This window comes from Lepus europaeus, chromosome 20 (assembly GCF_033115175.1).
Source record: "Lepus europaeus isolate LE1 chromosome 20, mLepTim1.pri, whole genome shotgun sequence".
NCBI classification, from domain to species: Eukaryota; Metazoa; Chordata; class Mammalia; order Lagomorpha; family Leporidae; genus Lepus; species Lepus europaeus.
The window spans coordinates 55,140,487-55,166,197 of record NC_084846.1 but is presented as its reverse complement, the minus strand read 5'-3'; the positions used below and the strand labels follow the sequence as shown (position 1 = coordinate 55,166,197).

General features: G+C 42.5%; 1 protein-coding gene, 1 long non-coding RNA gene and 1 pseudogene across 2 annotated transcripts in view; 1 reads left to right on the top strand and 2 right to left on the bottom strand.

The window, feature by feature from the left end:
* Positions 1–25,711, top strand: part of LOC133749779 (uncharacterized) — a 68,334-nt gene that overhangs the window by 13,866 nt on the left and 28,757 nt on the right. The window lies entirely within an intron of this gene.
* On the bottom strand, positions 528–6,792 carry LOC133749956 (RAD9, HUS1, RAD1-interacting nuclear orphan protein 1-like; annotated as a pseudogene).
* LRRD1 (leucine rich repeats and death domain containing 1) lies at positions 8,301–21,778 on the bottom strand. Its single transcript, XM_062179112.1, has 5 exons — positions 19,820–21,778; positions 15,447–15,645; positions 10,417–10,578; positions 9,102–9,219; positions 8,301–8,487 (listed from the first exon to the last, which is right to left on the bottom strand). The coding sequence occupies exons 1-5, from the start codon at positions 21,749–21,751 to the stop codon at positions 8,301–8,303; spliced, it is 2,598 nt and encodes an 865-aa protein (XP_062035096.1). The 5' UTR covers positions 21,752–21,778.

Here is a 25,711-nt window from a genome sequence, read left to right as displayed (position 1 = left end):
CCCGGTGTGCCTGCGCCGCAGGCGGAGGATTAGCCTATTGAGCTGTGGCGCCGGCCAAAATATATTTTTTAAAACTGATTTTTAAAAAAATATTTATTATTTGAAAGGTAGAGTTATAGAGAGGCAGAGGTGGGGGGGGGGGGGGTGTCCTCCATCCTCTGGTTCACTCCCCAGATGGCTGCAGCGGATGGAGCTGCACTGATCCAAAGCCAGGATCCAGGAGTTTCTTCCAGGTCTCCCATGTGGGTGCAGGAGCCAAAGACTTGGGCCATCTTCTACTGCTTTCCCAGACCATAGCAGAGAGCTGGATCGAAAGTGGAGTAGCCGGGACTTGAACCGATGCTCATATGGGATGTTGGCACTGCAAGCGGCAGCTTTACTTGTTATGCCACAGCACTGGCCCCAATGTTATTTCTATTTTATCCTATTGATACACTCTTTTGTGAGCCAGAAGTGCAACTTGGCAACTCTATGAAAATCAGCAATTTCTTGAAAATGCTAATGAGGAAGAATGATGTCTGAGAGATCTAGTCAATTTTCACAAGGAATGACATCTGCTCAGCTTCCTTCCATTCCTGAAATAAACAAACAGGTGCCATCATCTCCTCCCTTATCTCATACTTATCACAGGGTGGGTCTAAAACCAAAACAGGCCCAGGCCCTGAGCTGTTAGGAGTAGCAATGTGGAGCGAGAAGCTTTGAAGGCTTTTTTCCTTCTGATCTGAGGGAATGGGTTCTTTCTTCACAAATAATAGGTTTGGGGTCTGGACACCGGCTACAACACAGAAAATAATCTCTGAAGTGCTACACTGACAGCTCCCCATAGGTTTGGGGACTGAGCACTGGAACCAAGGTTTTCCTGGAAATTTCCTTTTCTGATTGATCTGGGGCACTCCCTGATTAAAGGATCCCCAGTGTCTCTGAATCAGAAGACTGTGTTCTCCCAAGGTTAGATTTGGAAATGTGGATGTGGTAGATTTCCTACTTGAATGTCTTGCCTGTTCTCAGTGATGATGTTTCTGGTGGGCTGGGAACCAGCTTCTTGCTATAGTATCAAACTGAGATGGTACCCAGGAAGTGATGGTGCTATGGTTGGTGAGCTTGCTGAGCACCTGTCCAGTGTGGGTGATGGGAAGCAGTGGAGATCGGTCGTGGTATTTGGGGCCCTCCAGTGATGGTGGGTGGAATAGCACCTGGGCTTTTTGGAAACTGGTGGCTTATCCTTTCCCACTGAGGAGGTACCAATAAGTGAATGAAGAGCGGTCAGTAAGCACCTGGTGTTGGCTGCCTTCCAGACTGGGGAGAGGCTCCAACTCCAACTCGTGCCCTTCCAGCAGAGACTGCTGCTGTCAGGGTGCAGGCCATTTGACTTTCTTTTACACTGACTTTTTGAAACTTTTAGGGCTAGGAAGCCATGCCAAACACTTGGCATCAGACTTTGCCTTCAATACCTAAAGAATTGAGTAAAGTCTTCTCTTCTTGTCCTCAGAAGATTTCTGAGTTCCCTGGGCCTTCTCTCCATTTCTCTGTCACCCTACTCTGTAACTCTGCCTTCCAATAAATAAAATCTTAAAAAAAAAAAAAGAAAGAAAGAAAACAAGGCCAAATATATGCCACTTACAAAAAATTCTCTTCACCTGTAAAGACACATGTAGAATGAAAATAAAAAGATGGAATATAATGTTCTATACAAATAGAACCCAAAATAAAGCAAGAGTAGCTATATTTATATCAAATAAAACTTTTTTTTTAATTAAAGAAGCAAGGAGAGAGAGATAAAGAGAAAGAGTGTTCCCAAAACTGGCTCCACAAATACCTGCAGTGACCAGGACTGGACTAGGCCATAGCCAGGAACCAGCAACTCAGTCCTCATCTCCCACTTCAGTGGTAGGAACCCAACTACTTGAGTCATTCCTACTGCCTCTTAGGGTCTGCATTAGTAGGGAACTGGAGACAAGATTCATAGGTGCGTATTGAACCCGCCAATCTGATATGGGATGCGGGCATCTTAACCACTAGGTTAAACACCTCTCGTAGATAAAATAGGTTTTAAATCAAAACCAGTAAAAAGGGGGCCAGTGCCGCAGCTCAATAGGCTAATCCTCTGCCTGCGGTGCCAGCACCCCAGGTTCTAGTCCCGGTCGGGGCTCCGAATTCTTTTCCCGGTTGCTCCTCTTCCAGTCCAGCTCTCTGCTGTGGCCCGGGAGTGCAGTGGAGGATGGCCCAAGTGCTTGGGCCCTGCACCCCATGGGAGAACAGGAGGAAGCACCTGGCTCCTGGCTTTGGATCAGCGCAATGCGCCCGCCGCAGCGGCCTCTGGGGGGTGAACCAACGGAAAAGGAAGACCTTTCTCTCTGTCTCTTTCTCTCACTGTCCACTCTGCCTGTCAAAAAGCAAAAACAAAAACAAACAAACAAACAAAAAAAAAAAAACAGTGAAAAGGGACAGATAAGTTCATTATATAGTGATAAAAATTTCAATTCAGGGGCTGACACTGTGGCTCAGTGTGTTAAAACCTTGGTCCTGGTCCCATCTGTTCCACTTCTGGTCCAGGTCCCTGGTGATGCGCCTGGGAAAGCAGCAGGGATGGCCTGAGTCCCTGGGCCCCTGTACCCAGGTGGGAAATCTGGAGGAGGTTCCTGGCTCCTGGCTTCAGCGTGGCCCAGCCCCAGCTGTTGCATCCATTCGGGGAGTAAACCAGTGGATGAAAGATCTCTCTCTCTGTCTCTCCTTGTCTCTCTGTAACTCGGCATCTCAAATAAACCTTTCTTAAAAAACAAGAAATAATTATGTATGCAACCAGTATAACACAACTTATAAGTGTATATCCAATCAATATATAAAGCAAATATTAAAAGAGAGATTAATTTCAATTCAGTAATAATAGAGAACTTTAGCACCCGACTTGCAGAAATGGGTAGATCATCCATATAGAAGAATCAGCAAACAGCAGAGTTAAAATGCAGTTTAGATCAACTGAACCTAACAGACATCTACAAAACATTCCATCCAGTTCCTGCAGAATTTACATTCTTCTCAATAGCACATGGAACATTCTCCAGGATAGATTATATGGTAGGTCATAAAAAAAATCTCCACAAGCTTTTAAAGCTAGAAATCATAGCAAGCATCTTTTCTGACCACAATGCATTATAAGTAGAAATCAATACTGAGGAAAACCTTGGGAAGTATATAAATGTATCTACCTTGAAAAAGTTATTTATGGGGGCCAGCGCTGTGGCGCAACCAGTTAACGCCCTAGCCTAAGACGCTGGCATCCCATATGGTTGCAGTTCGAGACCCAGCTACTCCACTTCCAATCTAGCTCTCTGCTGTGGCCTGGGAAAGCAGCAGAAGATGGCCCAAGTCCTTGGACCCCTGCACCCACATGGGAGACCCAGAAGAAGCCCCTGGCTCCTGGCTTCAGATCGGCACAGCTCCAGCCATTGTGGCCAATTTGGGAGTAAACCATCAGATGGAAGACCTCTCTCTCTCTCTCTCTCTCTCTCTCTCTCTCTCCCTCCCTCCCTCCCTCTTCTTTCTCTGTGTAACCTGACTTTCAAATAAATCTTTTTTAAAAACGTTACTTATGAAGAGCCAATGGCGTTTAAAATTAACAGAAAAGTGATCTCTGTTAAACATAGGAGTGGGAATAAGAGAGAGAGGAGATATATAGGTTGGCACATGCTCACTCGGACTTACCTCCAGTGGTGAAACTAGAAATGTGCCAGGGGATTTCAACTCAGTCTTACCAAGGAGGCAGGTACCAATGCCAGCGCACTTGGTAAAGTGATAAGTATAAATACACAACCGATCAAAAAGATAGGGTATGTGTCGAAGAGATTTCACAAATAAGACCAGTGTAAGCAAATAACGAAGGATAGAATTAAAAGGGAGAGAATGATCCTGCAGGGGAAGCAGGACACACAGCAGACTCATAGAATGGCAAACGCCCAAAACAGCACTCCTGCCTCAGAATCAACCCTTGGGACGTTCGGATCTGGCTAAAAGGTCCATGAGAGTCTCACAGGCATGGAAAGCCATGACACGGTGGCAAAAAAACAATCTAAATGAAAGATCCTGGTGAACAAGACCCCAGCAGAAGGAACAGGCCATCAAGGAAAGAGGCGCCTTTCTCTGAAGGGAGGAAGGAACCTCCACTGTGATACAGCCTTGACTAAACAAGTTCAGAGTCGGTGAACTCAAGGAGCTTCCATAGCCTAGACAGCTCATAGCAAGAGTCTCGGGTGATTGCTGACATCATAAATAAGAGTGCCAATTGTTAAATCAACAATGGGAGTCACTGGGTACATGCTCCCTACGTAGGATCTCTGTCCTCAATGTGTTTTACTATGAAACTTAAAAACACTACTAGTCAAACAATACCCTATACCTTGTGCGGTTGTGTGAGTGCAGCCTGTTGAAATCCTTGCTTAGTATATTACTAAGTTGATCTTCAGTATATGAAGGTAATTGAAAATGAAACTCGATAAAGGGCAGGATGGGAGAAGGAGTGGGAGAGGGGAGGGCCACGGGAGGGAGGGAAGTTGGCGGGGGGAAGCCACAATAATACAAAAGTTGCACTTTGTAAATTCACATTTATTAAATAAAAAATAATAATAACTATTAAGAAACAACAAAAAAGAACTTAATACTTTACCCTTTTAGTATTTTTTATGTTCTACTTAAAACTACTGGTTGAACTCTGTAATTAATACACAATTATTCTTAGGTGTTAATTAATGCTATAACTAGTACTCAAATAGTATTTTACACTTTGTGTTTCTGTGTGGGTGCAAACTGTTGAAATCTTTACCTAATATATGCTAAAATGATCCATAAGCTGTACTTTGGAAATTTATGTTCATTAAATAAAATTAAAAAAAAAAAAGAGCCAATGGATCAAGGAAGAAATTTAAAAAGGAAATCTAGGGATGGGTATTTGGCATAGCTATCAAGCCACTGTTTGAAATGCCCACATCCCATATCAGAATGCCTGGGTTTGCGTCCCCATTACAACCCTGATTCCAGTTTCCTGCTAATGTGCACCCAGGGAGGCAGCAGATGATAGCTCAGGTACTTGAGTCCCTGCCCCAGCGTGGGAGTGTTTCCAGTTCCTGGTTTTAGTCTGGCCCAGTCTGCTGTTACAGGCATTTGGAGGAGGAAACTAGTAAATGGAAACTCTCTCTCTGTTCCTCTGCCTTTGAAAGAAAAAAAAAAAGAAATTTAAATATATATTGAAATGAATTTAAATTAAAACACAACTTACCAAAATCTAAGGGGAAAGTGGTACTAAGAGAGAAGTTTATAGCAATCAGTGCCTACATATCAAGTGAGCAGAAAGACTTCAAATAAACAATTTATCACTGCATCTCAAGGAACTACATGAGTAAGAATAAATCAAACCCCAAATAACTAAAAGGGAAGAAATACTAAAATTCACAGATGAAATGAATAGAGATAAAAATACCAAAAAAAAAAAAAAAGCAAAGAGCTGGAGCCTTGAACAGATAAACAAATTTGGCATACCCTTATCTAAGAAAAGAAGACTCTGATCAATAAAATCCAAGATGAGAAGGGAGACATAACCATGGACACCACAGAAAATACAAAGGCTTTTTAGTCTGTTATGAACAATTAGATGCCAATGAATCTGATAACCTGGAAGACATGCAGAATTCCTGAACACATCTTATACCAAGAATGATTCATGAAATAGACTGTCTAAACAGACCAATAGTGAGTAATGAAATTTACTCAGTAATGGCCAGCGCCGTGGCTTAACAGGCTAATCCTCCACCTTGCAGCGCCGGCACACCGGGTTCTAGTCCCAGTTGGGGCGCCGGATTCTATCCCGGTTGCCCCTCTTCCAGGCCAGCTCTCTGCTATGGCCCGGGAAGGCAGTGGAGGATGGCCCAAGTCCTTGGGCCTTGTACCCGCATGGGAGACCAGGAGAAGCGCCTGGCTCCTGGCTTCAGATCAGCACGATGCGCCAGCCACAGCGACCAATGGAGGGTGAACCAACGGCAAAAAGAAAGACCTTTCTGTCTCTCTCTCACTGTCCACTCTTCCTGTCAAAAAAAAAAAAAAAAAAAAAGAAATTTACTCAGTAATAAAAATTCTCCCATCAAAGAAAAGCTCAGCACCCACATGGCTTCACTGCTGGATTCTACCAGACATTTAAAGAGCAACTAATACAAATTATTCTTAAATTATTCTAAAATACAGGAGGGAATTCTTTTTAAACTGATTCTATGAGGCCAGTATTACCCTGATACCAAAACCAGGCCAGGACACAACAAAAAATAGAAACCCACAGGCCAGTATCTTTGATGAAAATTGATGCAGAATTCCTCAACACAATACTAGAAAACCAAATCTAATCACAGTTTTAAAAGATTATTCACCATGATCAAATGGAATTCACTCTAGGTATAAAAAAAATAGTTCAGTATATAATACACATGATACATTATATCAACAGAGAGAATCATGTAAATTAGTGCAACCATCATGGAAAACAATATGGAGTTCCACAAAAAAGAAAAAGAAACTAAAAATGGAATTACCATATGATCCAACAATCTCACTACAGAGTATATATATCAAGGGAAATGAAATCAGTTTGTAAAAGAGACGAGTGCACTCCCATGTTTATTGCAGCAGTATTCACCAAGCCAAGAAATGGAAACAACCTAAGGCATCCATCCACTGTTGAATGGATAAAGAAAATATGGAACACTCACAAGTAGAATACTTCTGGGCAATATAAAAAGGATGAAATACTGTCATTTGCAGCAACATCGATAGAACTGGAGATCATTATGTTAAGTTAAATAATTCAAACAAGAAAAAAACCATCATATGATCTCACTCATGTAAGGAATCTTTTTTAAAAAAGTGATCTCATTAATACTAACTGATAGAATCAAAAAGGGAGAGAACAATCCATCATGGGAAGCGGGATACACAGCAGACTCATAGAATGGCAGATGTCCTAAATAGCACTCTGGCCTCAGAATCAGCCCTTAAGGCATTCGGATCTGGCTGAAGAACCCATGAGAGTATTTTAGGCATGGAAAGCCAAGACACTCTGGGGGAAAAAAAAAAAAAGACGACCTAAATGAAAGATCTCTGTGAGTGAGATCCCAGTGGAAAGAACGGGGCCATCAAAGAAGGAGGTACCTTTCTCTGAAGGGAGGAGAGAACTTCCACTTTGACTATGACCCTGTCTGAATAAGATCGAAGTCGGCAAACTCAAAAGGCTTCCATAGCCTTGGCAACTCATGACTAGAGCCTAGGGAGATTACTGACGCCATAAACAAGAGTGTCAAATTGTTAAGTCAACAACAGGAGTCACTGTGTACTTACTTCTCGTGTGGGATCTGTCCTTAATGTGTTGTCCAATGTGAAGTAATGCTGTAACTAGTACTGAAACAGTATTTTACACTTTGTGTTACTGTGTGGGTGCAAACTGATGAAATCTTTACTTAATATATACTAAATCGATCTTCTGTATATAAAGATTATTGAAAATGGCCGGCGCCGTGGCTCAATTGGCTAATTCTCTGCCTTGCGGCGCTGGCACACTGGGTTCTAGTCCCAGTCGGTGCGTCGGATTCTGTCCCGGTTGCCCCTCTTCCAGGCCAGCTCTCTGCTGTGGCCCGGGAGTGCAGTGGAGGATGGCCCAAGTGCTTGGGCCCTGCACCCCATGGGAGACCAGGATAAGCACCTGGCTCCTGGCTTCGGATCAGCACAGTGCGCTGGCGGCAGTGTGCCGGCTGCAGCGGCCATTGGAGGGTGAACCAATGGCAAAAGGAAGACCTTTCTCTCTGTCTATCTCTCTCATTGTCCACTCTGCCTGTCAAAAAAAAAAAAGATTATTGAAAATGAATCTTGATGTGAATGGAATGGGAGAGGGAGTGGGAGATGGGGGGGGGGGTGAGTGGGAGGGAAATTATGGGGGGGAGGAAGCCATTGTAATCCATAAACTGTACTTTGGAAATTTATATTTACTAAATAAAAAAAAAGTTATAGTAAAAAAAAAAAAGTGATCTCAAAGAGGTTAAAAGCATAACCACTACACCAAAGTCCCATTAGAAACTTTAAATTAAATTACTTTCAAATTTAGTTTCATCATTCTAAGGCAAAACATTGTATGTGGTAGTCATAAATTGTCATCATATATTAGGAATGCATAAAAAAACCAATGTGACACACAATTATCTTGTATAAATGCAGTGATGGCTCAGCAACCCTCTTGCATTATAAGTGTTCAATTTTTATTATGGATCAACTGGCTAGAATTTAATTGCACGTGTAAAAAGATTTAAAGCTGTTATTTTGTCCATAATTTCATATGCTCCTATCATAGTTAATGCCCGAACTAGTTGGTCTTTTAAAGCAGCAGCAGTTAGTGGTAAGTTGTTACTTTCCATTTTCCATTTAACAAGTGCTTGATAGACTCTCTCATTTAATGAAACAGTGCTGAAAAAAAATAATAATAATGTTCATTATCAATTTAGGAAATTATTTTAAATTACTTAAATATTGTGTGTCTAGGTTTTTCAGACTGACTTACCAGATTGAAGTGGGCATGAAGAGAGGCTGTAAGAAAGGTTAGCACAGAGCTAGGCACACAGAAAGTGAAGGTTAGCTCCGTCTCATCCTTTGCATCTTTACAGAAAACCAATTCACTTACATTCCCTCCAAATATTTATTTTGGATTATTACTGTAAGCCAGTATATTCCTGCTACTGTACTACAGCTTCTATAGCTTGATCTCATTTAGTCCTCAAGACAACCCTGTTAGGTAAGTATATCCATTTTACCAGTGAAGAAATTGAGGCACAGAGAAGTTAAAGGTCACTAAGCTGGCTGAGATTAAAAACCAAGTGGTCGGTGTCTTCGAAGCCCTTGCTCTTAACTTTCTACACTACAAGGTCTCCTTACATGGATCACAAGTATGTAATCAACTAAAATAAATCTACAGAAAATTAGAGTTTATGTTAATATGAATATTCCAAAACCATATAATATCAATATTATAGAAACCAGAACAGGACAATAAATTTGTACCAAATGTTGTCATTCATACCCACCTCTTTGTAGGCATATCAGTGTCTGAGATTGGCAGATTCATTTTTTGACACAAAAATACAAAATTTGTCTCAGTGATATTGTTGGCAACTATCTTGAATGTCTTCTCTAAGATTTTCTCTATGAGCATAAAAGAAAATTTATCACTTTTGAAAAAGATACTCTATTTTGAGTTATATCTAGTTTTCTTACCTTTAAGCTACTATCAAATGTTTATGTCAAGTAAAATTGAACATGACAATGTAGATCTAAAATATGAATTAAAAGTTTAATCCTCTGTTCCATTTCTTCTAAAATCCAAAAAATCCTACAACTTAAAAACAGCTGTTTAAAAGGACATTATAAGCAACTTCCAAGAGATTTCCAAATCGTTTCCTTAATTCTTTCAGAATGTGACTCTCTTTAAATTCTGACTTTTTAAAATGTGCTTCTTTATATACCAACTTGAGAAACCAAGTTCACATCTACTATAAATATGGTGTATACATGCATATTTATATTCAAATAACTTATTTAATAAATATTGCCTCAGATACTAGAGCTTTTTAAAAGCTTCTAGTTAATTCAAACTAAATTATCATTTTGTTAACTAATATGCTATATGAGTTTTCAAGAACTAGAAATTTCTCATCCCCCACAATATCATCTCAAATGTGCTCTAGTCTTTCTACTTCAAAAAATTTCTGTTAATCCCTCAGGCCACATAGCATGCTAATGCTCTAAATGAAATCTCAGTCCCCTAAGTAAAAGTTTAAGAAACGGATTCCATGTCCTTTGTTAATCGCGGAATAAAAACAGCTCCAATGCTAGCTTTTCCCTGCCATCACTGGGTGCCAGGTCTGTAGAGTGAAGGCTTCTTAGACACAGAGAAAGGAGAGCTCCAGTTTAGAGAGTGGAAGAGTGTCCCAGGATTTCAGACGGGCAGTCATGGTGGGCCCCAAAGTGCAAGGGATCTGTGGACTTCCTTCAAGTTCAGACAGGTCTTTCAGAACATCTACCTCTGGTAAGCAGATCAGAACGAATGAAGAAACCAGGTACAGATTCTCTGAGTCTGGACATGACCAGGATGACAGACCTCTGAGAGGGCATATTAAGGCTCACTCCTCCAGTCAGATTTGTCTGTTTTCAGTGGCTCAATCTGTACAGACAGATTTGGGTTAATCTGAATTATCAAAATAAACTCCTAACCTTCAGAAAAGGGGAGATGATAAATATTTTAATGTCTCCTCTAGATTGAAAGCCTCCGATTAGAGCAAACTATCTTTAAACTTATACCTAGAAAATTACTTGTAAGATAGGAAATCATTCATCACCTACCATCTCTTTCATCTGCCCTCTGTAGATAGCGTGCGATAGTATATAGCTGTTTTCCTTTACAGATTTCCATTGGAGGTCTCAGCAAAGGGTTATCATCAAAGTTTATCTCCTTCAGTGAAGAAAGATTGCATATAGCGCCAGGCAGAGCTGTCAGATTATTTCCTAGTAGAAAAATGTTATAATCGAGTTACACCCCCACACTAAAAGAAAGCTATGGAGACGAACAATGCCTGTGTAAGAAGAATCTATTAGGTGTTGTTGGCAAAGTTCTAGAGCACTCTCACAATGCTGGCAAGTCCTAAGTTCTTACTGATCCCTGATCCCTTGATGCACTGGAGCAGGGGTGGGTGTATCCCACCTGAGGGCCATATAAAGTCAGCAAAATCTTTTGGTCTGGCCCTGCCAAGGCTGCCACTATCTTGGGACTTGAAATTCAATACACCCATGGCAAGCTGATTTTTAAGTTGGTGATTTTGTAGGACCCACAAAGGATGTTATAAATGAGGATAAGAACAGTTCCCCCACCCTGGGCTACAGTGAAAAGAAGGGCGTATAGAACTAGAAATAGCTGTGGTTCTTTCTCCTAGGGGTGGCAAAATGGGACAAGAGGCTTACCATATAGCAAAACATTTTACAGAGAGATGTAATGATGATGTTTTAAATAAAATAATTTTAGATTTACAGAAACGTCACAGAGATTGTAGCAAGTTCCCATATACTCCTCGCCCAGATTTAGTGTCCCCTAATGTTATCTCATGTAATCATATTACATTTGTTCAGGCTAAGAAACCATCACAGGGGTGGGTGTTCAGTACAGCACATAAGCCACAGCGTGGCATGCCCACGAGCCATATCGCAGTGCCTGGGTCTGAGCCCTGTCTTTTCTCCACTCCAGCTTCCTGCTAATGCACACCCTGGAAGGCAGCAGGTGGTAACTCAAATAGTTGAGTCCCTGCCACCCACATGGAAGACCTGGGTTGAGTTCGGGCTCCGGGCTTTGGTGTGGTCCATAGTGCCTGTGGCAGGCATTTGGGGAGTGAAACAGGAGATAGGCAATCTCTGTTTCTCTGCTTTTCAAATACATTTAAAATAAAATTTTTAAAAGAAACCAACATTGGGGCCAGCACTCTCTCCCTTCTATGTCTCTGTATATCTGCCTTTCAAATAAATAAATAAATATTTTTAAAAATGTAGAGAACCTCTAAATTAGAAAGAAGCTCATCTTTTCTGACTACAACATTACTACTAGAGTGATAACACCTATAGTAATGTAACAGTACTTAGATACAGTGCAATTGACATTTGTCCCCAAACCTCTGGAACTCCCAGGGAGCTGACTGTGCAGGTGCGCATTCTTTGGCATGTATATACCCAGTTTTCCCAACACCATTTGTTGGAGAGACTGTCGTTTCCCCATGGAGTAGCTGCAGCCCCCTTGCTGAAGTTCATTTAGCTACATGTGCGTGGAATGTTGTTTGCTCTCAGTCTGTGTGTCTGTCTTCATGCCAGTTACAGGCTGCTTTAGTTACTAGAGCCTTATAAAGTCTCGAAGTCAGGACATGTGAGTCCTCCATTTTCTTCTCTCTCAAGATTATTTTTGCTATTTGAAGGCCTTTGTAGTCTGTGAACTTTAGGATTTTTTTCTATTTCTGTAAAAAAAAAAAAAGCCTTTGGATTTTGATAGGGATTACACTGAATCTGAGATTACTTTGGATAGTATGGACCTATTAACCACAGTAAGGTTACATGAACATGGGATATGTTTCCAGTATGTCTTTAATCTCTTACAATAATATTTGATAGTTTCAGTACACATTCACCTTCTTGATTAAGTTTATGCCTAAGGGGGCCGGTGCCATGGCTCACTTGGTTAATCCTCTGCCTGTGGCGCCAGCATCCCATATGGGCGCCAGGTTCTAGTCCCGGTTGCTCCTCTTCCAGTCCAGCCCTCTGCTGTGGCCCAGGAGGGCAGTGGAGGATGGCCCAAGTGCTTGGGCCCCTGCACCCACATGGGAGACCAGGAAGAAACATCTGGCTCCTGGCTTTGGATTGGCGCAGCACCGGCCATGGCGGCCATTTGGGGAGTGAACCAACAGAAGGAAGACCTTTCTCTCTGTCTCTCTCTCTCACTGTCTATAAATCTACCTGTCAAATTTAAAAAAAGTTTATTCCTAAGTATTTTTGTTCCTTTGATACTGTTATAAATAAGATTGTATTCCTTAATTTTTAAAAATTTATTTTTATGTATTTGAAAGGTAGAGAGAGACAGAGAGTGAGAGATGTTTCACTCCCCAAATATCGCCGACAGCCAGGGAGTGTGTGTGCGTGTGTGTGTGTATGAAAAATAAATAAAATTTATAGATACAAATATAGAAGAAAAAGATTTATAACCTTCAAAAATCTCTCAGATGCAGTACTGAAATCACAATCCATAAATAAAAATAATTGATAAAAAAGAAATTTCTGCTTCTCAAAAGCTTTAACAGAATGAAAAGTCACAGCCTAGAAGAAAATATTTTCTGAATACATTTAAAAAAAAACCCTGAAAATAAAATGCAGAAGTCAAAGAATTCAATAAAAATTGCTGTAAATTCTGAACAAGTAAATGACAAAGAATAAGTATGAGAAAATATGCCCAATATCATTAGGTGCTAGATGAATGCAAATTAACCAACCCTATAGTAAGATACTGCTATTAGAATAAAAAATCAAAATCTGACAAGACCAAGAGTTATTGAAATAGGAGTAACTGCAACTCTGGTACATTGGCAGTGGGAATGCAAAATGGTATAACCGCTTTGGAAAACATTTTGGTAGTTTCCTATAAAGCTGTATATATACTTAACATTTGACCTTTTAATCACAATTCAGCTATACTTTTCTGTGAAATTCAAGTGAAATGAAAAATCATACTCAATTAAAAATTGAGTACAAATGACTTTACTCATAATCACCAAACCCAGAAACTCCTCAGATGTTCTTTATCTACTGAATGGATAACTTATATATATTCAGATAATGGGATACTTCTCACTAATAAAAGGGGCAAAACTATTGGCATATACAACTTTGATGAATCACCAAGTGGTAAGTTAAAGAATCAGACCCTAATGATTATATACTATGATTTTTATGTTATACACATAATGCACATAGCTCTCAGGGTTGTTTTTTTTTTTTTAGATTTATTTATTTATTTGAAAGGCAAAGTTACAGAGAGGCAGAGGCAGAAGCAGAGGCAGAGAGAGAGAGATCTTCCAACCGCTGGTTCACCCCCCAAATGGCTGCAATGGCTGAGGCTAGGCTGATCCGAAGCCAGGAGCCACGTGTTTTTTCTTGGTCTCCCACATGGGTGCAGGAGCCCAAGGACTTGAGCCATCTTCCATTGCTTTCACAGGCCATTAGTAGGGAGCTGGATTGGAAGTGGAGCAGCCGGGACTTGAACTGATGCCCATATAGAATGTTGGCACTGCAGGCGGTAGCCTTATCCAGTAAGCCACAGCGCCGGCCCCAGTTTTCTACATTTAATAAACTCTGGTTATAAATGTTATTTGCAACTGAAAGGCACAATGCCATAACCTCAGCTGTTCATGTGGTTAGCTGGTACAAATACCGATAGCAATTGGTAAACATCTGGTGAAGCTAAAGATTCACTTAGACTCTAATTCAACAATTCTTACAGCTGTACACTCTGCAGAAACTCAGCAGATGCATACCAAGAAGTGTACAAGGATGTTTATAATAGCAAACAAATTAGAGGCAACATAATGGCCGGCGCCGTGGCTTAACAGGCTAATCCTCCGCCTTGCGGTGCCGGCACACCGGGTTCTAGTCCCGGTTGGGGTGCCGGATTCTATCCCGCTTGCCCCTCTTCCAGGCCAGCTCTCTGCTGTGGCCCGGGAAGGCAGTGGAGGATGGCCCAAGTGCTTGGGCCCTGCACCCGCATGGGAGACCAGGAGAAGCACCTGGCTCCTGGCTTCAGATCAGCGCAATGCGCCGGCTGCAGCGGCCATTGGAGGGTGAACCAACGGCAAAAAGGAAGACCTTTCTCTCTGTCTCTCTCTCACTATCCACTCTGCCTGTAAAAAAAAAAAAAAAAAAAAAAAAAAAAAAAAAAAGAAGAAGCAACATAATTGTTGAGGCTGGCATTGTAGCATAAAGAGTTAAGATACTGCCTGCAACACCAGCAACTCAAATGGGCAAGAGTTCGAGTCCTGGCTGTTCTACTTCTGATCCAGGTCTATGCTAATGCACGTGGGAAAGCAGCAGAAGATGTTCCAAGTGCTTGGACCTCTGCACCCATGTGCGAGACCTGGAAGAAGCTCCTGGCTCCTTACTGAGACTGGACAAGCCCAATCCTGGCTGTTGCAGCCATTTAGGAAGTGAACCAGCAGAGGGAAGATCTGTCTCCGTTTCTCTCTCTCTCTCTCTCTCTCTCTCTCTCTCTCTCTCTTTCTCTCTCTCCACACACACACACACACACATCTCTCTCTCTATCTCTATCTCTCCCCCAACTCTGCCTTTCAAATAAATAAATAAATAAATAAAATGTTTGGGGCCAGTACTGTGGCATAGCAGGTAAAGCCACTGCCTGCAGTGCCAGCATCCCATAGAGGCAACAAGTCCCGCTGCTCCTCTTCCAATCCAGCTCTCAGCTTCCAGAGAAGCCGCAGAGCAGGGGACGCAGAGGAAACGCTGACCTGCCACTGTGTATGTACGTGCAGAGAGAGGGTGAGGTCAGCTTCAGAAAGGGAAGCAACACCGAATGACTAGGAATAGGCAGGGAAGACAGAAAAGAAATGAAATGACGGGACCTTCACCTTCCCTGGCTGGATTATCATCTCCCTCAGGGCAGGACCAGCATCTTGTACTTCTCTCTCATTTCTTGTACCTAGGATAGCCATTTTCCTCCAGGGTGCACTGAATACATTATGCTGACTATGCTATTCTGTATCTTATCAGCCAAATTTGCTAGCAGACAGTAACACTCTGCTTATGGATTATACTTACTGATTATGCATGCTACTCACCACTCAGGTTTAGTTGTTGGAGATTATTTAAAGATAGAAATGATGGTGGAAGATAACTTATTTGATTGTTTTGTGCATATAAATTAACCAAACTTCTCAGTTCCCCCATCTTTTTTGGAATCTCTCTGATTGCGTTATTTGAGATATCAAGATTTTTAAGTTGAGTCATATTAGAGAGCTCTTCTGGGATTCTTGTTAACTGTAACAAAAATTAAACTTTTATGAATAAGTATTTGTATGAATAAAATATTTAAATATTTTCTAAAAATCCCATGGGAGGAAATAATTCTGTTTGTTACCTGTTTTAAGAAGGCAGGATATCCTCTCCTAGCTACAATCCACAAGATACTGTGTTGTATATCTAAGTACCTCCCCAATCTGACCAGTGCTAGGAATTCCACCCTGTGGCTTGCTAACCCACTTCCTTCACCCTCCTAACACTCGATGTTTGCCTCCTGTTCCTTCCTTGTCTCCCTAAATCTGACTGCTTTGGCTTCTCCTCCTCCCTGAAATTGTTACCAACTACTACTCAGCCCTACCTTTGTTCTCTTTATTCGTGCTTCCACTAACATTTTTCTCGTTTAGACCTTGTGCGTTTCCCTCGGGTTTTTAAGTGACGTTACGGACATGTTGAAAGTTTTTTCATGCATGTGTTCCCAAGCATAATGCATTGTGGGTAAATGCTCAGTAATGGAGTTGGGGCTGACATTGTGGCCCAGTGGTTTAAGCTGCTTGAGACATCTGAATCCTCAGTTCTGGTTAGAGTCCCAACATCTCCACTTCTGAATCCAGCTTTTTGCTAATGCATTCTGGGAGGCAGCACATGATGATTTAACTAATTGGACCCCTGGCTCCCCTGTGGGAATCCTGGATGGAGTTCCTGGCCCCTGGCTTCTGCCTGGCCCAGCCCTGGCTGTTATGGACATGGGCATTTGGGGAATAATCAGCAAATGAGCGATCTCTCTCTCTGCTTTTCAAATAGATGAAAACAAACAAACAAACAAAATAGTGGGGTCACCCAGTTTTCAATGTGGCCTCAAATAAAAATTTGTATCTGGAACCGAGTATAGAAACCAGGTATTCCAATGTAGGACAAGGGCATCTTAGCCAGCATCTTAACCATGAGGCTAAGTGCCTGTCTTTCAAGGAAGGTTCTTGTAAATATTTTTTTCTCATCCAGTGACCTTTGGAATGATGTTGCAACAATGTGGACAGGTGCCTCTTACAACCACCCACTTGGAGTGAGCAGTAGATATGCAATCTGGATTCCTGAAAAGCAGGTGTCAGGCACGGAGAGCAATCCTCTGGGATGGAACCAACAGCTCCGATGAGGCTGCTGCAGTAGAGACGTCTGAGTCCAACTACGATGCCTAGGAGGCCAGGAGGCTTCCAGGGTAATGGAGACAGTGACATTGGAAAATGAGGAGATAATCCGAGAGCTCCTTCAGAGGGAAAATAAGACAATTTTGGTTTAAGATTTGGCATTAATTATGACAGAAAAAAAGGTGGTTTCATGATTTTAGCCTTGTGGGTATGAATAAAGTGTTGGTATCACAAACAGAAACGGAGACATTTTGAATAGAGTTATGCTAGAAAGAAAAAACAGTTGATTTCGAGACAACTGAAGAATAGAACACAGAATTTCCAGGGGAAACTGGAGACTGTGAGGCTAGGTCACTTGTGCAAAATTACCTCTGATTATGTAGATTTGGGAATCTTTTGTATGTAAATAATAGCAGGTGTGGGAGATAGAAAGGACATAACAGAAATGAGAAAATTAAGGTCACAATCTTGGAGACACCCACAGTAAAGATGAAGAAGTAGAAAGTGAGGGGATGATAATCAGTCAAGGAAATAGCTGACAATTACATTGCAGAACTAAAAAGTGTCTGTCAGTACAAAAGCAACTTTTTAAAAAAAGATTTATTTATTTATAAGGCAGGGTTGGGGGGGGGGTACAGAGAGATCCTCCATCTGCTGGTTCACTCCCCAAATGGCCACAATGGTCAGGGCTGGCCCAGACCAAAGCCAGGAGTCTGGAACACCATCTGAGTCTCCCATATGGGTGGCAATGACCCAAGTACTTGGACCATCTTTCATTGCTTTACTATAAACAGAGAGCTGGACTAGAAATGGAACAGCAGAGATTCAAACCAGTGCTCACATGGGACGCCAGTCTCACAGGCTGCAGCTTAACCCACTGTGCTACAAGACTAGCTCCCAAAAGCAATTTTTTAAACACAGCTTGTATCATTATTCATTCTATCTACTTCAGTTAAGTATTCCCTTGCAGCCTCTCTGGAAATTTATTATATAATAGTTGTAATTTTTATTAAGATTTATTGTTTATTTGAAAGTCAGAGTTACACAGAGAGAAGAGAGGAAGATAGAGGGAGACTTCCATCCAATGGTTCACTCCCTAATTGGCCGCAATGGCCGGAGCCACACCGATCCAAAGCCAGGAGCCAGGACCTTCTTTCGGGTCTCCCAGGCAGGTGCAGGGGCTCAAGGACTTGGGCCATCTTCTACTGCTTTCCCAGGCCATAGCTGGATAAAGTGGAGCTGGATCGGAAGTGGAGCAGCCGGGTCTCAAACCAGCTCCCATATGGGATGCAGGCACTTCAGGCCAGTGTGTTAACTTGCTGCACCACAGCACCGGCCACAGGTGTAATGTTTAAAAAGGTCAAATACATTGGGGAAATATGGGATAACAGGAGACAAAGTGGTTTTCTTAGGGCAGGACCTGTTGTGATTAAGACAACAGCTCAAAGCTTCTCAATGTTGTTTATCACAAAAACAGCCCCCCATCTTTTTATTATTATTATTATTATTATTATTATTTTTAACAGGCAGAGTGGACAGTGAGAGAGAGAGACAGGGAGAAAGGTCCTCCTTTTGCCATTGGTTCACCCTCCAATGGCCACCACGGCCGGCGCGCTGCAGCCGGCGCACTGCGCTGATCCGAAGGCAGGAGCCAGGTGCTTCTCCTGGTCTCCCATGGGGTGCAGGGCCCAAGCACTTGGGCCATCCTCCACTGCACTCCCGGGTTCGGCAGAGAGCTGGCCTGGGAGAGGGGCAACCGGGACAGAATCCGGCGCCCCAACCGGGACTAGAACCAGGTGTGCCAGCACCGCAAGGCAGAGGATTAGCCTGTAGAGCCACAGCACCAGCCAGCCCCCTATCTTAATACTTTTTATTTTTATTTTGGAGTTAAAGCTCATGGGGTTTTTAGGAACAGACTTTAGGAAATATTGCTTTAGATAACAGCCCAACATTAAAAATAGCCAGATAATAGCTGTGGCTTCTTTCATTAGTTTACTGATACCTTAATATAAATCAGTAATGCTTTAATTTTTAAAAAGCATTTTCATCAAATTCATTCTCTGAATTTGAGTAAAGAGAAATCTTAAAACCATTAAAATGTTTTTTCTTCAGGGGAAATTTCCAACGGAAATAGACAAACATGATAAAGGCTAGGCAAGTATTTATAAGAAATTCATTCTAGCATTATTATAAAGAAAAATTACATTCCGGCCGGCGCCGCGGCTCACTAGTCTAATCCTCCGCCTGTGGTGCCGGCACCCCAGGTTCTAGTCCCGGTTGGGGTGCCGGATTCTGTCCCGGTTGCCCCTCTTCTAGGCCAGCTCTCTGCTGTGGCCAGGGAGTGCAGTGGAGGATGGCCCAAGTGCTTGGGCCCTGTACCCCATGGGAGACCAGGAGAAGCACTTGGCTCCTGCCTTCGGATCAGCGTGATACCCCTGCTGCAGCACGCCAGCTGTGGCGGCCATTTGGAGGGTGAACCAACGGCAAAAGAAAGACCTTTCTCTCTGTCTCTCTCTCTCACTGTCCACTCTACCTGTCAAAAAAAAAAAAAAAAAAAAAAAAAGAAAAGAAAAAGAAAGAAAAGGAAAAATTACATTCCAATACTTAATAACAGATGATTTGTTGTACAACTCATAAAATCACCTACTAACTATTGAGAGAATTATGCTGTACCAAAGAGAAATGTTTATGAAATGTTAAGTGAAATACAAGAATTTAAATCTAAATGTGTGTGTGTTGTGATGAAGTGGGTTAGAGCCGCCTGCAAGACTGGAATCCCGTATGGGTGCCTGTTGGAGTCTTGTCTGTTCCACTTCCAGTGGAAAATGGCCCAAGTTCTTGGGTCCCTGACTCACACATGGGAGACCTGGATGGATTCCTGGGCTCCTGCCTTCGGCTTGGTCCAACCATTGTGGCCATCTGGCTAATGAACCAGCAGATAGAAGATCTCTGAATTTAAAACACATGTGCACACTAACACACTCTGGCTGAGATTCTGATCTGCTACCATCCCCTCTTCCTTCCAAAGCCCCCAGACACCAGTCTCTTACCTTCCTTCCGTTTATCTGACTCATGTTCAGCTCTTCCAGGGATTGAAGTTGGCACAGTTCAACAGGAAAATATATAAATTGATTGCTTGAGAAGTTCAGTTTCTGGATTCCTTTTAAATTACAGATCTCAGAAGGGACCCTTTGTAACTGGTTTTCTGAAAAATCAAGTACTTGCAAATTTTCCAAAGTACACAATTCTACTGGGAAAGTTTCAAATTTGTTTGAATATAAAATAAGTACATGGAGTGATACCATTTTGGAGACAGATGGTGGAACTTTCCTTATTTGGTTTTTACCAAGATCAAGGTATCTAAGATTAATAAGAGAACATAAATGCTCAGAAAATATGAGGAGTTTGTTTTGATTAAGTGCTAAGTGAAGCAGTTGATTACTGAAAGATATATCCACAGGTATTTCTGAAATATAATTTCCACTAAAACTCAAATAATAAAGAGACTCTAAAGCACACAGTCCTACTGGAAAATAGATGATTTTATTATAATTCAATTCAACTTTAGTTATTTTCCTGCAGTTTTTTATTTCAATGGGAACATCTGTGATTAAATTTCCTGAAAATTCCAGACTGCACATCTTATTAAGATGTGAGATATCTTCAGCTATTTTCACAATATTATTTCTGTTTACATGGAGTTTTCTTAAATTTTTGAGCTTATAGATAGTCTTAGGCAGGTCACTTAATTTGTTATCACTTAGACTCAGGCATTCCAACATTCCACAGGAGGAAATTTTCTCCGGTATATTCTTCAACAAATTTTTATCAAGTATAAGAACCCTAAGTTCCTTGAAATTCTCAATTTTGTGTGAAATAAGTTCCAACTTATTGTCGGCCAATTGGAGTTCCTTTATTTTGAATAACTGAAAAATTTCCACTGCCAAAAAAGTAAGTTTATTGTGATCCAGGAAAAGTTTTTCTAAATGTTTCAGCCCTCTGATTTCTTTTGGTAAACTCTCTATCAGGTTTCCAGTAAGGTTTAGTGAAATTAACTTTGGAAGGAAGCACAGAGACTTAGGAAATATGGTTAATTGATTATATTCCAGACTGAGAACTTTCAAGTTCTTTAAACTAGGCAGCGTGTCTGGTATATACCTCATCTTATTTCTACCCAAACTTAGTATTTCCAAGTTTCCCAGACTTTCTAAGTCAGAGGGAAATGTCTCAATGTAATTGTTACTAAGGAAGAGTTGCCTGATGTTCCCAAGCTGTGATAATTCTTTGGGTATATGTGCTATTTGGTTGTGACTGACGTTTAATATCCTTAAATTATGAAGTAACTGAATTTCAGATGGAAGGGATGATAACTCATTTTCTTGTAAGGATAGAATTTCAAGCCCTCGCAGGTCACCTGGGTCCGTCCCTTGAAAAGTTCTGATTTGATTCTTATCTAAATACAGATATTTCACGTATTTGATTTTTAAAATATCCTTTGGGAATTCTTGTAGCCCTTTGGCCTCGAGGTGAACTGTGAAGTTATCCGACTCGAAGTCAAGTCCTTGCTGATTTTCTTCAGGGGTCTGTGGACTCGCTTTTCTGACCGTCTCACACAGCAGGAAGTCAGCGGAAACCTGAGAGTCTGCAGTTTCATTTACCGACGATGACGAATTCTGTGCAGTTCCTGGTTTTGACCGTGGGCTGGCATCTCCAGGACTTGCTTCAGAAACCTGACGGTTGGTCTCTTCATCTCCCTTAGGCTTGCTTCCAGAGGAAGATGCTGAGTCGAGTGTATCCCTCCCAGGAGCAGGTGTATAAACCGGACTAGAAGGCTTCTCTTCCAAGGCATCAGAAGCTTCCTGTGACACATCTACTGTTCCTTGACTAAACCCAGGCTCCTCCAGCGACAGCGATCGCGATCCTTTCCTGAGCTCACCGGCGTGATCCTCCGGCTCTTCCGAGCTCCCCTCCTTCCCAGACATCGTCCTGGCTGAGAAGTCTTACACCAACTCAAGATTAGAACTTGGTTTTAATTTTCATCATTTTTTTCCCCCTTTGAACCTACAAAATAAATGTGGACATTGAAAGAAGAGATGTAATAGTAATGATAGTACTACAACTGAATTTTAGTAAGGTAATTTTATTCTACAATGAACAATTTAATAAATAAGAAAATAGTGGCCGGCGCCGCGGCTCACTAGACTAATCCTCCACCTGCGGCGCCGGCACACCGGGTTCTAGTCCCGGTCGGGGCACCGGATTCTGTCCCGGTTGCCCCTCTTCCAGGCCAGCTCTCTGCTGTGGCCAGGGAGTGCAGTGGAGGATGGCCCAAGTGCTTGGGCCCTGCACCCCATGGGAGACCAGGAGAAGCACCTGGCTCCTGCCTTCGGATCAGCGCGGTGCACCGGCCGCAGTGCCCCGGCTGTGGCGGCCATTGGAGGGTAAACCAATGGCAAAAGGAAGACCTTTCTCTCTGTCTCTCTCTCTCACTGTCTCTACCTCTCACTGTCTGTAACTCTACCTCTCAAATAAGTAAAATATTTAAAGAAAATAAGAAAACAAGAAAGACGACTTAAAGGAATGAAGGAACCTGCAAAACTTAGGAAAACAGGGAGAGGAAAGGCTGAAGCTCAAAGTGCAGGGGCACCATTCATTCCGTGGACATCATAGGACCACCACGGCCCCGACATGCCTTATTCAAAGAACTCAGACATCATGGCAACTTTCAGTGGGGAGAAGCAAACGGTCTTGTGGAAGAGGATGCTTCCTATAGGAGTCACCTGGAAATGAAACTGTCCTTGCATGGACTGCAGCCTAAATCTTCTTGTGCACTCCTGTGGGACCAGCACAGCTGGGGAGCACCGATCCTTACACATCTCCATCTCTGCTCAGGTCTCTTCCCCATGCTTGTAAATACTAATAACCCCTCCTTCTCCTATGGCCCTTCATCCCTCACACCGGTGGTCACCTCCTATGTGAACTAGTCTGCCCTGGGTTACTTTTTTCCTTTTTTTTTTTTTCTTTTCCACCTTTCTAGTCCTCCAGTGCTTGTCTAAACAACTTACTATCTTAAATCCTGTCCACAAAGGGACTTTGAAAAGTTCTTGGAAAATGGAATTAAAAGATAAAAATTTAAAAATACAAACTTTATTTCTCAACATGAGCCCCCATGAAGTTCAAGACAGTTTTGTAAGTGGGCACTGGCCCTAAAGACCTGAGGAAACCAGGGATTTAACCATATCAGTGCAATCTTGTCTACCTTATCAACAGAAGATGTCACAGGTAAAACCGTGTTTTACTCCTGTTACAATTCTTCACACATTGGCTTTAGGGTCTTGGTTTCCCTTGCTCAGAATTCCCTTTTCTTTTCTTTTCTTTTTTTTTTTTTTTTTAAGATTTATTTATTTGAAAGACAGTTACAGAGAGGTAGAGACAGAGAGAGAGGTCTTCCATCTGCTGGTTTACTCCCCAATTGGCCACAACAGCTGGAGCTGTGCCAATCCAAAGCCAGGAGCTTCTTCCAGGTCTTCCATGTGGGTGAGGGGCCTAAGGACTTGGGCCATCTTCTACTGCTTTCCCAGGCCACAGCAGAGAGCTGGACTGGAAGAAGAGCAGCTGGGACTAGAACCAGCGCCCATATGGGATGCTGGCGCTTCAGGCCAGGGTTTTAACCCGCTACATCACAGCGCCGGCCCCAAGAATTCCCTTTTCTTGTTGGCAGCTGATCAGGCTGCAGCAGTTTTGGCATGTGTTAAGCAAAAAGTTTTCTCCACTTAAAGTTGTCGGTCCAAGTTATGTAAGCCGGGCCAGCACTGTGGCACAGCGGATAAAGCTGCGCCATTTGGGCGCTGGTTTGCGTCCTGGCTGTTCCACTTCTGATAGAGCTCCCTGCTAATGGCCTCGGCAGGCAGCGGAGGCCTTGGGCCATCTTTTGCAGTCTTCAGAAGCAGAACAGCTGGGACTTGAAACAGTGCTCTGACATGGGGAGTCTGTGTTACAAGTGGAGGCTTACCCTGCCGCGCCACAATGTCAGCCCTCTTACTACTTCTAATAACTTTATACATTTTCCTAGACTTTCTATAAAGATAATATCATAAATACTGTCAGTTTTGCTTCCAATTCTGACTTATTTTTAGTATCCATTTGCATTTATTAAGCCCTTTGGTACAATGCAGGATAGTAGGAAGGATAGTAGCTATCTTCGTCTTGTTCCTGTAATCACTAATGTGGTTTATTGCATTAACATATTTTTTATTATTTATTTGAAATGCAGAGTTATATATATATAGAGAGAGATCTTCCATCTGCTGGCTCACTCCCTAAATGGCTGCAATGGCCAGGGCTGGGCCAGACTGAAGCCAGAAGCCCGGAGCTTCTTCTGGGACTCCCAGTTGAGTGCAGGGGCCCAAGCACTTTGGCCATCCTCCACTGCTTTCCCAGGCACATTAGCAGGGTGCTAGATCTGAAGTGGAGCAGCTAGGTCTCAAACCAGCACCCATATGTGATGCCAGCATCACAGGCAGTGGCTTTACCTGCAATGCCATAAAATCAGCCCCAATAGATTTTCTTTATAGAACATCAGGCATTTCTTGGCCGGCGCTGCGGCTCAATAGGCTAATCCTCTGCCTAGTGGCGCCGGCACACCGGGTTCTAGTCCCGGTCGAGGCACTGGATTCTGTCCCAGTTGCCCCTCTTCCATGCCAGCTCTCTGCTGTGGCCAGGGAGTGCAGTGGAGGATGGCCCAAGTACTTGGGCCCTGCACCCGCATGGGAGACCAGGAGAAGTACCTGGCTCCTGGCTTTGGATCAGCAAGATGCACCGGCCGCGGCGGCCATTGGAGGGTGAACCAACGGCAAAGGAAGACCTTTCTCTCTGTCTCTCTCTCTCTCACTGTCCACTCTGCCTGTCAAAAAAAAAAAAAAAAAAAACACATCAGGCATTTCTTGGATAAATCAAGTGTGGTCATGGTGTATTACTTAGTTGTACTGTATTACTAGATAATATAATTAACATTAATAGAGTAATATTTCACATTACCTATAGATTATATTATAAACTTTGCCATATTACTGAATAACACTTGCTGAGCATTTGTATGCATATGTTCATTAGCAGTCTTACTGATTATTGAACTTTTTTGAGCTTTGTCCAGTTTCGGTGTCAAGGTTATGCTACCCAGAGGAGATGGGTGACTTGCCCTTAATGATTTGTTTGTAGCAGCATTTTACATACTTAGCGATAGTGATGATCCAGTAAAGTTTATTTTCTGATCTCGAGTGGCTATTGGTTTATTCAGATATTCTTTCTTCCCCGGACTGTGGAGGAAATAGCTGCATTTCCCACCCTTTCTGTTTCTACCTGGAGGTAACGCTTTGCATCATGACCTTGGCCTTGAGCCTGCTTCTGCCGTTTCTTGCCTGCTGAGAAGAGGTCCAGATGACGGATGAGCTCAGCTCCTTCAGGCTCTGTCCTTTGGGTCTCTCTGCCTGCAAGATCTGTGTTCTAGCCGCTATCTTCTACGGAACAAGAGGCTGCCCACCTGTGGTCCATCTGTGTGATGGCCGAGTAATTATGCCAAACTCAGGGGCAAATCATAACGATGGCTTAACTGCAGACCAACACCATTTCCTCTAGATTGCTGTAACAAGGGTGATATTTTCACTGTCATCTGCCAGACTATATTTTATGATATACAGCTTGCAGAGGTTGGGGTAGGGGTGGAAAGGGTGTTAGTCTTTTACTGCTTCTCAAATTCCAACACCTGGTGCATCAGCCAAACTTGTTGAAAAACACACACAAGTGGTATTTGATCTGCTGGAAAAATGGCAAAGTTAAGGCTCCAGAACAGCCAGAGTTCATGATGTAGGATATCAGGGCCTTGGCCTTGGCATTTTGCAGCACCCAAGACTGTGCCTCTGGCTGTTGTGGACACAACTTCTTGG

Bases quoted from the DNA above. Each gene is read 5' to 3' on its own strand.
- LRRD1 (XM_062179112.1), bottom strand. From the start codon at position 21,751: ATGTCTGGGAAGGAGGGGAGCTCGGAAGAGCCGGAGGATCACGCCGGT. The intron at 15,646-19,819 runs GTAAGAGACTGG...TTTTTGTTACAG, and splicing joins GTCAGATAAACGGAAGGAAG to TTAACAAGAATCCCAGAAGA. The intron at 8,488-9,101 runs GTGGGTATGAAT...ATTTTTTTTCAG, and splicing joins ACTGATATGCCTACAAAGAG to CACTGTTTCATTAAATGAGA.